The sequence below is a fragment of the Aulonocara stuartgranti genome, assembly GCF_965226115.1.
Source record: "Aulonocara stuartgranti genome assembly, chromosome: 11".
In the NCBI taxonomy this organism is placed as follows: Eukaryota; Metazoa; Chordata; class Actinopteri; order Cichliformes; family Cichlidae; genus Aulonocara; species Aulonocara stuartgranti.
The window spans coordinates 5,847,628-5,862,615 of NC_138947.1; the positions used below are offsets into that span (position 1 = coordinate 5,847,628).

The 14,988-nt window shown below is 42.3% G+C and overlaps 1 protein-coding gene across 1 annotated transcript; it reads right to left on the reverse strand.

Moving 5' to 3' along the window:
* Window positions 1-4,549: 4,549 nt before the first annotated feature.
* Window positions 4,550-14,520, reverse strand: LOC309717287 (uncharacterized protein). The gene is made up of 2 exons (XM_082551726.1): window positions 14,090-14,520; window positions 4,550-13,774 (listed from the first exon to the last, which is right to left on the reverse strand). The coding sequence occupies exons 1-2, from the start codon at window positions 14,169-14,171 to the stop codon at window positions 13,383-13,385; spliced, it is 474 nt and encodes a 157-aa protein (XP_082407852.1). The 5' UTR covers window positions 14,172-14,520; the 3' UTR covers window positions 4,550-13,382.
* Between the last annotated feature and the right edge of the window lie 468 nt (window positions 14,521-14,988).

The following is a 14,988-nucleotide window of genomic DNA, read 5'->3' on the forward strand; positions in this document are numbered from 1 at the left end:
CTCGTGGCAAAAATACAGACAAATGTCACTTGATCAAGGATGAGATCAGCTGACTTCGCGTGTGCGTGCACTGTGCACAGCGGTGTGTACTCTGTGTGTTAACGAGAAAAACGCATTTAAAAAAGTGGTGCGCAAAAGCAGGGTAGTGACAGAATTGATGCGCATTATTGATATTTGAAGCATGTGTACCTGCAGATTAACACACGGGTACTGTGGAATATATTTTTTACTCACCTAAAGCGCTCGTGCTGTCGTCCACTCCCCGCAATAAATGATGAGTTGGGCGACCTCATATCTGGCTATTGTAGTCTTTTCCTGGACCTTTTGAGCACGAAAAAAATACTGTTGCTGACCCCGCAGGAGAGCTACACTTTGCTTTAATTTCTGCTCTCGCTCAGCACCAGTGTAGGATGCATAGGCCTGATGTTTGGTTTCATAATGACGTCGTACATTATACTCTTTCATAACTGCTATAGTTTCAGTGCAGATCAAACAGACACACTTCCCCTTGAATTCTTTGAAAAAATATTCACTCTCCCACAGTGTCTGAAATTTTCTGCATTCACTTTCTACCTTTCGCTTCTTTGGTTCTGCCATCTTTAGTAACTTGGGGTAAATTTCTTCTGTGATTGTCCTTTTTGGTGGAGCAACTGCCTTGATCAACAGCAGCTCCCCCTGGTGTTAAAACTAAGAAGTGCAATACACTCAAGCAAAAGTTGAAGTGCGGGCCATATTCTATTCTATTTATAAAATTACTTGTGGGCCAATTAACCCTTTAAAACCGGTCAGAGTGGACACGCTCCATTTTGCGTAACTATTTTTAAATCCCGGTAGCACTGCAACCACGTAAGCTAGCGCAATAATTTTTTTTGCATATGAAACCAGAGGAGTTGTACTTACATCTTATGCCATCAGCTTGTCCTAGGTCACAGTTTTCTTCCATATATAGCTTTGTAAAAACTGCATTAAAAAGCACTTGCAGCAACAAAAATATAATATTCCAGAAACACGCTTTGCCGATCCGATCAGCTGTTCGTAACACTTCCTACTCCATCAGCGTGAACTATCACATGACCGCATGACCTGCCCGAAACCGGAAGTGACGTCATTTTGCGGAAATGTAGTTTTTAACCATCGTGGCCTTATGAGCCTATTTTTGTGTTTTTAAAAGTTATGTTTGACTTTATGACTTTCTGTGTCGTTTCTGGGATGCTGAGGACTCATATTGCAATGCTGGAAATAGTTTATTTTGATGCATATGCTGTTATTTTGCAAATTTGCACTATAATATATTTTTTCGTTTTTCCTGTAGTATATGAAAATTGGTGTATCTCAAAAATAAAACTATGAAGACACTTAAAATAAATTTCCTTTTGGTGGGAAACTAGTTTGTGCAACTTTTTTGTATTTACAGTTTTGAGGGATAAGCCTCTTAAATTTCTCTAAATATATGTTAAAAATCAAAAACGATTTAATTTTTTTGTAGTTTATTGCACTTTTTTGCAATTTATGTAATTACTATGCACTTAATGCATACATATTATTAAAATTTGGGCTATAATGGTTGTATTGATGTATAGCAACTTGAAATGCTCCAAAAAATGGCTTCACAGCATGTAAAAATACAGGGAGTGCAGAATTATTAGGCAAGTTGTATTTTTGAGGAATAATTTTATTATTGAACAACAACCATGTTCTCAATGAACCCAAAAAACTCATTAATATCAAAGCTGAATGTTTTTGGAAGTAGTTTTTAGTTTTAGCTATTTTAGGGGGATATCTGTGTGTGCAGGTGACTATTACTGTGCATAATTATTAGGCAACTTAACAAAAAACAAATATATACCCATTTCAATTATTTATTTTTACCAGTGAAACCAATATAACATCTTCACATTCACAAATATACATTTCTGACATTCAAAAACAAAACAAAAACAAATCAGCGACCAATATAGCCACCTTTCTTTGCAAGGACACTCAAAAGCCTGCCATCCATGGATTCTGTCAGTGTTTTGATCTGTTCACCATCAACATTGCGTGCAGCAGCAACCACAGCCTCCCAGACACTGTTCAGAGAGGTGTACTGTTTTCCCTCCTTGTAAATCTCACATTTGATGATGGACCACAGGTTCTCAATGTGGTTCAGATCAGGTGAACAAGGTGGCCATGTCATTAGTTTTTCTTCTTTTATACCCTTTCTTGCCAGCCACGCTGTGGAGTACTTGGACGCGTGTGATGGAGCATTGTCCTGCATGAAAATCGTGTTTTTCTTGAAGGATGCAGACTTCTTCCTGTACCACTGCTTGAAGAAGGTGTCTTCCAGAAACTGGCAGTAGGACTGGGAGTTGAGCTCGACTCCATCCTCAACCCGAAAAGGCCCCACAAGCTCATCTTTGATGATACCAGCCCAAACCAGTACTCCACCTCCACCTTGCTGGCGTCTCTGTCAGACTGGAGCTCTCTGCCCTTTACCAATCCAGCCACGGGCCCATCCATCTGGCCCATCAAGACTCACTCTCATTTCATCAGTCCATAAAACCTTAGAAAAATCAGTCTTGAGATATTTCTTGGCCCAGTCTTGATGTTTCAGCTTGTGTGTCTTGTTCAGTGGTGGTCGTCTTTCAGCCTTTCTTACCTTGGCCATGTCTCTGAGTATTGCACACCTTGTGCTTTTGGGCACTCCAGTGATGTTGCAGCTCTGAAATATGGCCAAACTGGTGGCATCTTGGCAGCTGCACGCTTGACTTTTCTCAGTTCATGGGCAGTTATTTTGCGCCTTGGTTTTTCCACATGCTTCTTGCGACCCTGTTGACTATTTTGAATGAAACGCTTGATTGTTCGATGATTACGCTTCAGAAGCTTTGCAATTTTGAGACTGCTGCATCCCTCTGCAAGATATCTCACTATTTTTGACTTTTCTGAGCCTGTCAAGTCCTTCTTTTGACCCATTTTGCCAAAGGAAAGGACGTTGCCTAATAATTATGCACACCTGATATAGGGTGTTGATGTCATTAGACCACACCCCTTCTCATTACAGAGATGCACATCACCTAATATGCTTAATTGGTAGTAGGCTTTCGAGCCTATACAGCTTGGAGTAAGACAACATGCATGAAGAGGATGATGTGGACAAAATACACATTTTCCTAATAATTCTGCACTCCCTGTAGTTTGACCCTGCAGCCAAAGTGAGTGAAAGTTGGCAGACGTCAGTATTTACTTGAAAGAGTTTAGTAGATTTTAAAGTTGTGAGTTACAGTTTTGTCTGAATGCTTAAACCCTAACTGTGATTCCTGTAGCACAATCTCTAAAACTATTCAGACTTATAGCAAAACCACTCACTGAGTTTGCAAAACTAAAAGCACAAAAACTGCTTTGCACTCAGTTTGCAATTTTGTAACACACACTTTGCAAAACTGTAGGCACAATTCACTGCACAACACTCAATTATCAAATTTCCAACACACTCCTAGCAAAAGTATACACATGTATGGCTATCATTAACACTAATTTGCCAACTGTCTGGCACACTTTCACATGTGAAAACTTTTTTAGATAATTAGTTCACTTTGCAATCAGCCTAAGCACTATAATACAGGTAAGCTGTGTGTGCGGAGTACAATGGAGGGAGCAGAAAGAGTGAGAAGTAGAGGAGGCCGAGGAAGAGGACGTGGAGGTGAAGAAGTAGGATGAAGAGGACAACAAGGACAAGGAGGAGCAAGAGGAAGATGAGGAGGGGGGAGAGGAAGGGTAGGAAGAGTAAGAAATAGAATTGCTGATGACATCAGAGCTACAATAGTGGACCATGTAATCAACCGTGGAATGACCCTGAGGGTAGCTGGCCAACGGGTCCAGCCTAACTCGAGCCGCTACACTGTAGCAAGCACCATGAGGACGTCTTGAAATGAGAATCGGTTAGTACAGTCACTTCGCACAAAGATTTGTAGCACTGCCATATGCCAATGAGAAACACACCAATACCATTGATGTAAAAATACTGAAATTGTTACTTTACAGAATTGCTAGATGACCAGATGCTGGGGGCAGAGGAAGCATGTTCACTGCAGACCAAGTAACCCATATAGTCATTATGGCGATTGCAAATAATCCTATACTTGGAAATAAACACTTGTGTTTGTTTTGATTTGTTTGAATAAACACCAGTACTTGAAGTTTGGATCCCTCTATGCTTATGGATCTATGACAGAAGTATGAGCTCAAACTGACATAGCCTACCTTGTGCACAGAGAAAGCAAAAGCCAGATGTGTTTTGTATTCATACCATCAGTGTGCAGTTGGCGCATTGTGTGCTTAGTAGATGATGGCTTGTGTGTACTGTTTGATACGGAAACACCATTTTTACGAAGGTGTGAAGAGTTAATCTAGCTGTGTTTGCTTTTGCAAGAGAACTACAATGTTTTGATGATTGGGTGACAGGTTTTCTTATTTGTGTGAAGAGTTTTGCAAAATTAGCCAATAGTTACAAAAAATGTGCTTAAGCAATCAGAAAAAACTGTAATCTAGCTGTGTTTGCTTTTGCAAGAGAACTACAATGTTTTGATGATTGGGTGACAGGTTTTCTTATTTGTGTGAAGAGTTTTGCAAAATTAGCCAATAGTTACAAAAAATGTGCTTAAGCAATCAGAAAAAACTGTAATCAATTTTAAATCATGCTTTTTATTTGTTTTTGTTTCTAATGTCTCTGTAAAGCACTTTGAATCACCTTGTTGTTGAATTGTGCTATACAAATAAACTTGCCTTGCCTCTTACCACATAAGGTACTTCCACTATGTCAATTTGACAATGAATTGGACTGATGCTCAAAATTACTGCAGAGAGAAATACACAGACCTGGCCACCATCGACAGACTGAACAGACCTCCTTTATCAACCACTACAGCATGGATCGGATTAAGAAATGGCCCCGAAGCCTGGAAGGGAACACTGAAAAATTATAGCAACTCCTGGAGATGGTCAGCAACTGGTCAAACAAGTAAAACTGTTTATGAAGTTTGGCGTGAGCCAGATAATTCTTTCAGTTCTGAATACTGTGGGTTTATGAACTCTGATGGAACATGGTCTGATAAAAACTGTTTTCTTCTTAGCCCTTTTGTTTGTTACACAGATAAGGAACTATTTGTATTGATTATACCTACTGGCTTACCTATTAATCCATATCCAACACATTGTCAATCACAACATACAAGCGCACATGTATCTCTCCTCTTCTGTGCAGTTATTATGTTTGTATTTGTGTAATTGAAAAGCCCATCTTTTAATTGATCAGCATTTGTTTCAGTTTCTTCACTAATTTGGCACTGGTTTTACTTTTGTCCTTTGCAGAGACAACAAACTCCTATGTGTATGTCACAATTGCGCGCATATGGTTGGATCCACAAGCTCACTTCAGAGCATACTACACTGACTTGGTTACAATTGAGAGCTCTGTTGAAAATACAAAGGTCTTATTTTATTTTATTTATTCATTTATTTTCCCCTTTCTCACTGTCCCTCTCCCCTTCTGTTTTTCTTTTCCTTCCTCTTTCTTTCTCCCTTTCCCATCCCTCACTCATGTCTGTCCCGTCTGTAACAACTGAAAATAAAATAAAATAAATAATAAAAACAAAGGTCGATCAAATGGACCAATACGGCAATGCCACGATGATCCATTTGGCAAAATAAATCCATTGAGTATCCTTGTTGGTCTTCGGACAACAATTCTGATGGCTAAAGAACCAAATGGGACAGGCAAAAAAAAAAAAAAGAAAAAAAAATACAAAGGTCTTTCAAAAAAAAAAATCACCGTCGAGTGGAGTGTGGATTGGTCTTTATAGAGAACCGTGGACTTGGTCTGATAACAGCAACTGCTTATTTAGAAACTGGCGTTCTAGAAAACCAAATAATGCTGACTTTAACGACTTTTGTGTGTGTGAATATTCTCAACATCAATGGACCGATGATGATTGTGCTCTTAAGAAAGCTTTCATCTGCGAGGAAGGTGACTGTTCCCTTCTCCAAAGAAGCTTTTCTTCTGTTTTTGTTTCAATTACTGTGCATCTGACTTGTTTGTGATTTTATATTTTATATTCTTCAGATACAGTGGTGCATACAACTGGTTAAAATAAGGATTCAAACTGACACTAACTTGACAGATCACACTATGAACACCCAGGTCCTCCAACAGGTAATTGTTTTCTCTTCTCCATTGTTTTTTAGAAGTAGGAACAATAGAAGAAAACTCTGATTTGAGGTTATATTGAATTTAACACAGAAGAAAATGTTGCCAGAAAATGCCAATTATTTTATTCCTTCTTAGCTAAGTGCAAAACTAGCAAGTGAGGAACCAGCTGACATCAAGCTGCAATAGAAGATTCAGCCCAGAAAACAGGAGACAGTCAACATGACACAAATGACTTGTACAACATTCCCTTGACAAAGACAACTATGACTAAATGAGTTAATCAATACAACTTTTTTTTTTTTTTTTTTTTAAATGACATCAGAAACAGCAGTATGCGACATTACGTGATGGCAGAGCTTCAGTTCATCCTTTGTCATTTTTTTTTTTTTTTTTTTTTTTTTTTAATAAATAGGACAGGGGGAATGAATGAGAGAGAGAGGGGGAGAGAAAGAAAGAAAACCAAAGGGGAGAAGAGACGGTGAGAAGGGGGGGGAAGAGAGACAAAAAAAAAACAACTCCTGGGTCACCTGTATGGAGAAAAAAAACAAACAAACAAACAAACAAAAACAAACAGAGGAGACAGCAAACAACAAAGAGCAACATAATAATAGAGAAAACAAAGCACCATCACAATAAACTAGCTAGTCATAGATATCAGTATTTACTAAGTAATAAACGATATTGTGCAGCACGCAAGATAGACAGCGCACAGTGTGCTTTGAGGCAGCAGCCAAGAAAGCTTTAGTCCGCGTCTGTGAATACCCATGTGTGCATACCTGTGTGGATCAGCATGCTTGCATTCCAAAGGTTTCTCCATGTAATGATCTGCTAGGGAGTGTGGGGGGGCCACAGCCCCGTCCTCCAGGGTGTGAAGCGGGTATGAGGAGATCAAAACTCCAGACATCCAGAGGCCCCCAGAACACAAGAGACCATGGAAGACCAACAGAGGGGCAGCCGCGCCACTGTCCCAGTAAGAGCTGAGGAGAGTCCCAGATGAGGGCTCGCCCAGCAGCCGCGGAGCAGAAGTCAGGGGGAGTTGCAGTGACGCGCCCGTGAGCTCCGCCGGCCCCCAGCTGCGCCTGAGTGACCGAGCCCTAGGCCGAGAGGCCGGGGGCACCCCACCCCCAAAGGGGCCCGAGCGAGCCCCAGGCCCCGACAAGCGGCCGCCAAGGAGTGAGCCGGTGTGTACCCGGACGCCCACCCCCAGACACAAAGAACCACCAACACACCGACACCTGAGGGAGTCCGCCACCGGCAGGGGAAGTGGTGGTGGGTGGAGATAGGCCTCCAAACCTTGGAGGGCCTGAGGTGTCCCCAGAGAGGTGGCGTCTGATACCCAACCTGACATATAGACACAGACATACAGGCACACACAGACACAAACATCCATTCCCACCCTCATGCTCTCATATGCACTCACTCCACACTCAACCAACATGGAGACAGACATAAAGAGACGCTGTACACACAATCACACTCCCCAAGCGTACTCTACAAACCGGGTCTAGGTACCCTTGCCCCTGGAGGGGGGAATTGCACCCAGACCCAGGTGGTGTTACCCTTTTCCCTGCGGTGGGGAGAGGCAGACCACCCCGACTCCGCAGCAGCAGGGAGGCCCCACACCCCAGACCGCAGTCGGACGGCCAACTCCTCCTACTAGCCCTCCCGCTCCAGCAGGCCGCAGAGAATGGAGGTGGGAGAAGACTCCAAACCTCCCTCCACCCGCTCATTGTAGTGTTGATGCATATGTGTTCTAAGGTGCAATTAAAACCCAGGAGGGCATGGAGCTACCTGCCAAGGAGCAGCAGGTAAGCGCATAGTCCCTCCTGCTAACCCTCAATGACTAAGTGTATTTAAAATTGAGAGGTGGGCAACGACGTCAGGGGTGAGGTATACACCCTGATGGTGATTTGGACTCCGTGATTGTGCCCATCCCCAAGATCCTATATGTATGTGTAATGAGAGTGTGAATAATGTGAATGTCTAAGTTGTGGGATAAAATTGAGGCAGAGGCAGCCAGAAGGGGACAGGGGGGGGGGGGGGGTAGCCTCCTCTGCACCCTGGTGACATACCCCCACTCCAAGGCCCTGCATGTGTGGGTGGTTGTGGAGGAGCGGGAAGAGGGAGGCAGCTGGAGATGGGGAGGGAAGGAAGGGAGGGGCAGGTAACCCCTCCCTGGGGCCAGCTCCCCCGCTGACCCCAGTAGGCACTCCCACCCTCCGCGACCCGCCAGGGAAGGGGGGCCCAGGCCCATCAGACCGGGGCCCAGTGCAGTAGCGCCCCCCCGGCTCCACAGAGCCCTGGACAGTCCACCCAACCCCACCACAGAGAAAACTGCACCCACCCCACCAACCACACATCTTCCAGACTACATAAGACGGTAAACGCCCAGGCTGAGATCTTCCTCCACCTCTCCTGTATCTCCCCCTCCTGCAGAGAGTTCCTGAGAGAAGAAAGCTCCTGCAAGATGTGACCATCCCCCCCACCAGTTGAAGAGCCCCCCAGGCGGCTCGATGCACCGGCGGCACCCTGCTCCAGGGCCGGGCCCCCATGCACCCACCCGCCCACAACCCCGGCAACACACCAACCAGGACCCGAGCCCCCGAGGCCCGGCCCGGGCCCCAGCCCAGAGACGGAGCGCCCCCAGAACCTCACGCCCATCCCGGACCCACCCAGGGGCAGCCAGGTTGCCAGGTCAGTAACCCGCGTCCGTCAGCACAGACCCTCCCCTAGCCCCGCTGCACGCAGCCGCGAGGAAACAGTCACCTGAGAGCCAACAGAGCCCTCAACCGGACGTGACCGCTACCCCGGGTTGAGCCCCCCAAGGAAGATGCCTCCGGGGAACCCCCCGACGCCCTAAGCCTGTCCCTACCCCCTCACCAATCACAACAGTGAAGGCGGGACCAAACTATGACCCCCCACCCCCACTAGGTGATGGAGCTGATAAAAGGGGCCCAGAGCAATTGATCTAATGTGGTGGCAGAGGCTGTGTCAAGACTAATGTAATCTAATAGATAATTTCTATATTGGTTAGAATTAAGATTATTTTTATTTTTCCAGTTCATGAGGACTGTTTTCTTGGCTATGCATAGGGCAGTGAAGATCATATGGGCTATATTCTTTTCTGAAGTGACATTATCTAAGCTGCCCAACAAACACACTAAGGGGGAGGTTGGAATGTTACATTTCAGACATTTTGATAAGTCTTCACATATCTCGCGCCAAAACTTTTGCACTGGTGGACAGAACCAAAGAGCGTGGATGTAATTGTCTGGTGTATTGCCTTGACAGTGTGAGCAGTTGTTGGAAGATGTAAAGCCCATCTTGAACATCCGATGACCTGTATAGTGCACTCTATGAAGTATTTTGTATTGTATTAATTGCAGACTGGGATTTTTAATTAATTTAAAAGTTTTTAAGCAAATCTGAGACCAGAAGTTTTGGTCTAGGTTGACTGATAAATCTGCTTCCCACTTTGCAGTAGGAAGGGATATTGATTCATCTAATTTAGAAAGTGTTCTGTATATTTTAGATAATAATTTGGGGGATTTAAGAGTAAGAAAATGTGCCGCACTTAGTGGTGTTTGTAATTCAACTTGACTGAGGTTAAATTTCTTTTTTACTATGGATTTAATTTGTTGATATTCTAAAAACCTTGTCTTGTTGATCCCATATTGTTCAACTAGTCTGTCAAATGGAATAAATTCTGTTCCCTCTAATATATGTTCTAAGTATTTAATTCCTTTACAACTCCATTCTGGGAAATTAATCATATTATTGTTTTGTAATATGTCAGGGTTATTCCAGATAGGTGTACGTTTGCATGGGATTAATGAAGACTCCGTTATTTTTAGAAACTCCCACCATGCTGTTAGAGAAAAGCTGATGTTGATACTTTTAAAGCATTCATGTCTTTTGATGTTTGAGCTAATAAATGGTAGGTCTGAAATCTCTAGATCCTTGCATAGTGCCTGTTCAACATCTAGCCAGGGCTCAACTAAGAAGGTATGTTTTAACCATTCTGAGATGAACTGAAGCCTGTTGGCTAAGAAGTATTGGTGAAAATTAGGCAGATCTAATCCTCCTCTATCCTTGGTTCTTTGTAGCGTTTTTAAGCTAATACGCGGGGGTTTATCTTTCCAAAGGAATTTGGAAATATATGAATCCAGAGATCTGAACCAATCTTGTGATGGTTTGTTAGGGATCATCAAAAATAAGTAATTTATTTTTGGCAAGATCATCATTTTTATAGTGGCGACCCTTCCCATGAGTGATATGGGTAAAGATTTCCATCTAGTCAGATCGCCTTCTACTTTCTTTAGAAGTGGGATGTGGTTTAGTTTAGTTAAGTCTGAAAGCTTAGGAGAGATATTAATACCTAAATATTTAATATTTCCGGATTGCAGTGGGGCAGAGGAAGAATTATGGAAGGAGCAGTTAATGGGGAGAACTGTAGATTTTGGCCAGTTAATTGAATAATCTGAAACTCTTGAAAACCAGTTTATTAAAGTAATTACCTCAGAGAGGTTGGTTTGTGTGTTTTGCAGAAAAAGCAACACATCATCCGCATAGAGACTGATTTTATGTTCTATGTTCTTACATTTTATGCCCTTAATTGTTGTAGCCTGTCTAAATGCTGCTGCTAGAGGTTCGATAAAAATTGCAAAAAGTGAGGGGGAGAGTGGGCATCCCTGTCTGGTGCCCCTCAGGAGACAGAAGCTGGAGGATGTCTGGTCATTTGTTCTGATACGAGCCGTTGGGGAATTGTATAATATTCTTATCCAGTTTATGAAAGAGTTTCCAAAACCAAATTTGTGTAAAGTTGCGAATAAAAATTTCCAATTAACTCTGTCAAATGCTTTTTCTGCATCTAGAGATAATATTATGGCTTCGATGTTTTTATCGTATGAGTAGTCTATTAAATTAAGTAATCTACGAGTGTTTGTTGAGGAGTGCCGACCTTTTATGAAACCAGTTTGGTCAGGATGAATTAAGAGGGGGGTCATTTTCTCTAATCTCTTTGAGAGAGCTTTGCAGATTATTTTAAGGTCTACATTTAAAAGAGAAATTGGACGATAGCTTGAGGGAAATAAAGGGTCTTTGCCTGGTTTTAGCAGGAGACTAATGTTGGCAGAATTCATATTTGGTGGTAGTCTGCCCTTTTCCTCGATTTCCTGCAACATGCTGTGGAATACTGGTGCCAAAATTGTCCAGAATTCTTTGTAGAATTCTGCAGGGAAGCCGTCTGGACCTGGAGCCTTATTATTGGGCATACTTATCAGGGCTTCCTGGAGTTCACTTGGCGTCAGTGGCGAATCCAATTCCATTGCTTGACTGTCTAGTAATTTTGGAAGAGTTACGTTGTCAAGAAACAGATCAATTTCATTTTTAGATGGGTTTATTTGTGGTGAGTATAAAGTTTCATAGAAATCCCTAAAAATGTTGTTTATTCTTCCAGGATCATATATTGTGTTCCCCGATAAATCTTTAGCAGCACATATAGTTGTTTTTTCTTTATTTATTTTTAGCTGGTTAGCTAGAAATCGACCTGATTTGTTACTGTGTTCAAAATTCTGCAAGCGAAGTCTTTGTATAAGGAATTGTGTTTTTTTATTAATAGTTTCATTTAATTCTAGTTTTGTTTTGCATATTTTGTTCAATGTTTCCTGATCTTGGTGGGACGCGTAGGCTTCTTCTAGTGATTTGATGTTTTTTTCTAATTCCTGAATATTTTTGTTTTCTTCTTTCTTTTTGTGTGATGAGAAAGAAATTATTTTACCTCTCATCACAGCTTTCCCTGCTTCCCATAGAACAGAAGCAGATATTCCGGGAGTGTCATTAAAGTCTAAATATGAAGTCCATTCCTTTTTAAAGTATTTAATAAAGTCTTCATCTTTAAGTAGTGATATATTAAATCTCCAGTTTTTACTTGGCGTAGTATTATTCTTGTGCATTAGTGTTAAAGATACAGGAGCATGATCGCTGACAGCTATAGGATGAATCTCAGTGTCTGAAATGTCACACAGCAGTGAGCTGCTGACCAAAAAATAATCCAGACGAGAGTAAGAGTGATGAACATGCGAGAAAAAAGTATATTCCTTACTGGTGGGGTGAAGAGAGCGCCATGCATCGCAAAGACCAAAGTCGTTCATATACTGTTTGATTATATTTGTGGACTGCCAATTACGCTGAGTTCCTGTTGTGTTGAGCCTATCCATTTCTTCATTTAGTCCAAGGTTGAGGTCACCGCCAAGAATGAGTGTGCAATCAAGGTGTTCAGAGAGTGCACTAAAAAAACCGTGGAAGAATGAGGGTTCATCAACATTTGGACCATATATACTAACAATACATAGTTTTTTGTTCAATATTGATAGTTTAATAATTAGAAATCTACCCTCTGGATCTATAACTGTATCGAGTACTGTAAAATTAACATTTTTATGTATTAAAATTGCTACTCCCCGTTGTCTAGAATTATAACCGGCTGCAAACACGTTAGGAAACTCAGGTGTTTTAAGTTCATTTAAACCTGTGACAGGTTTGTGAGTTTCTTGTAATAAAACAACATCTGCCTGTAGTTTTTTAAGCTGGTTAAATATTTTTAACCTCTTTCCTCTGGTGCCAGCTCCATTTACATTCCATGTGACAAACCTCAGCATGCCCTTAATTGTGCGTGTATGTTTAATGATGTATGCTGGGTGTTTCGTTTAGACAGGTGGAGAGAATATGGAAACATCCCTTGTTTGTAAATAGAAAGAGAAAAAGAAGTGTGGTGAGAGACTCCATAAGTCTGACTATGTGTGTGAATATTCACTAATATGAACAAGCGTGGCTTGCTTATGTGTCCTGCAAGTCTGTGCGTGCTGTGAGGCTGTTGTGAATGTGCTGCCGTTGAGCTGATGTGTTTGCGTGATCGTGTTGTGAAAATATGGAGAAATAGAGGGTGTTGTTTGTAGGTGAGTGGGGAAGTAGGTGACCACAGCAGTGAAAGACAAGAGAAAGAAAGAAACCACATGAACTGTGAGCAACAACAAAAAAAGGAAACGAAACGGAAACATTCCAATTAAAGCAATGACGGAGGGTGACGGTGTTATATCTGCTATGACATCCTACTGATATTACTAGGTTAAACACATTTTAAAGGAGAAAGTGTGAATGAATAAGAAAAGAGTGTAGCGGGTTCTTATCTGGAGTGCAGTCAGTATAACCACGGTGTGGTGCCGGGGTCGCGGTACAGCTGTCCGTCCACGTAGAGCCGGTCCACAGCGATGACAGCACGGGAGCCTTTCTGGATAAAGCTACGTCGAACTGGGAACAGGACCTTGCGTCGTTCCAGGATCTCTTTGGGGAACTGGTCGTTCACGCTGAAGTCCGTTCCTTTCAGCTCTCTGCCGCGACTCTTCACCTGTTCCTTCTGTTTGAATTGACTGAATTTGGCCACAATAGGCCGTGGTCTCCCGGTCCGCGACCGCGCGCCCCCCAAGCGATGTACTCTATCGAAGTCGATGTTCTTTACGGTGTCCTCCGGCAGCTTCAGGTGGATTTTAATGAAGTTTTTCACCGTTGCCTCTGCGTCCTCTCCGGCAGTTTCTGGAATACCAGAAAACACAAGATTATCTCTCATGCTACGGGCTTGTAGATCGATAACGGACTCTTTTATTTTTTTATTTTCAATGTTTAGCTGGGTCACGTTATCGGTGAGAGATTTAACCGACTCCCGTAGCGTGGCATTTTCAGCGGCAAGCGTTTCCACCTGCCGCTGGCTGAATTCCAGGGATTCTCTCAGAGATTTAAATTCCCGGTGTAAAATCTCCACCAGGGACAGCCTCGCATCGAAACTGGACAATCGCTTGTCGATTGACTCCAGGATTTCTGCGATGTCTTTGCCGGCAGGCGATGTTGTACCGGGGGAGTCTGCCTGGCGACTTCTCTTCGATGACGGCGTCTCGATTTTGGCCGGGGAAGATGCACTCTGGGCCTTATGCATTACTAAATCTTGAAAACAGCGGTCGATGTAATCTTGGAGAGCGTCTAAACTCTCCCCGTTGTCCTCCAGGGTGTTAGAGATGATAAAACAGATGTTGTTAGTTATATGACAATTGATTAGTATATTTGGTAATACTGAAGCTTGGAAAACCTTTGTTAAACTCTATGCTACCATTTGCTTTTTCTCCGCCAAAATCTCCGGCGTCTGACGTCACCTACAACATCACTTCCGTCACTTACCTCACTTACTTCCAGCCTTATTTTTCAAATGAGGAACCTGTCACATTATCTCTAAGGTGACCAGAGCCAAACAAATCTGGTCACCCTAGTTTGGTAAGAATAATTATGTTTGACAAAATTTTACACATGGTTTGTGTTAAGAAATTCTGTTGTAATATATATTTAGTAGATAAAGGTCATGTAAATGACACATGGATACTTTATTAATACAGTGATTTACTAAGTAAAAAACTTGATGGTAGTACCTGCATATGTTTTTAGCCTGTCTTTAAAACTGTGTGCCTTGTGACTGATAAACAAATTCTCCTAAAATTTTTTTCAAAGGTTTTATTTGTTTATAAATAAAACCACGTGACATCTCTTGGTTTATCAATAAACAGCAACAAGCCATGTGGAATTACTTCTTCTTCTTTCACTCTTGCTTCTTTCACTCTTTCAAACCATCTGTCCTCTCTGTCCAACAGGTGAACGTTGGCATCCTCGAAAGAGTGACCTTTGACCTTTAGATGCAGATGGACTGCTGAGTCTTGTCCTGTGGAGGTGGCTCTTCTATGTTGTGCCATGCGCTTGTGAAGTGG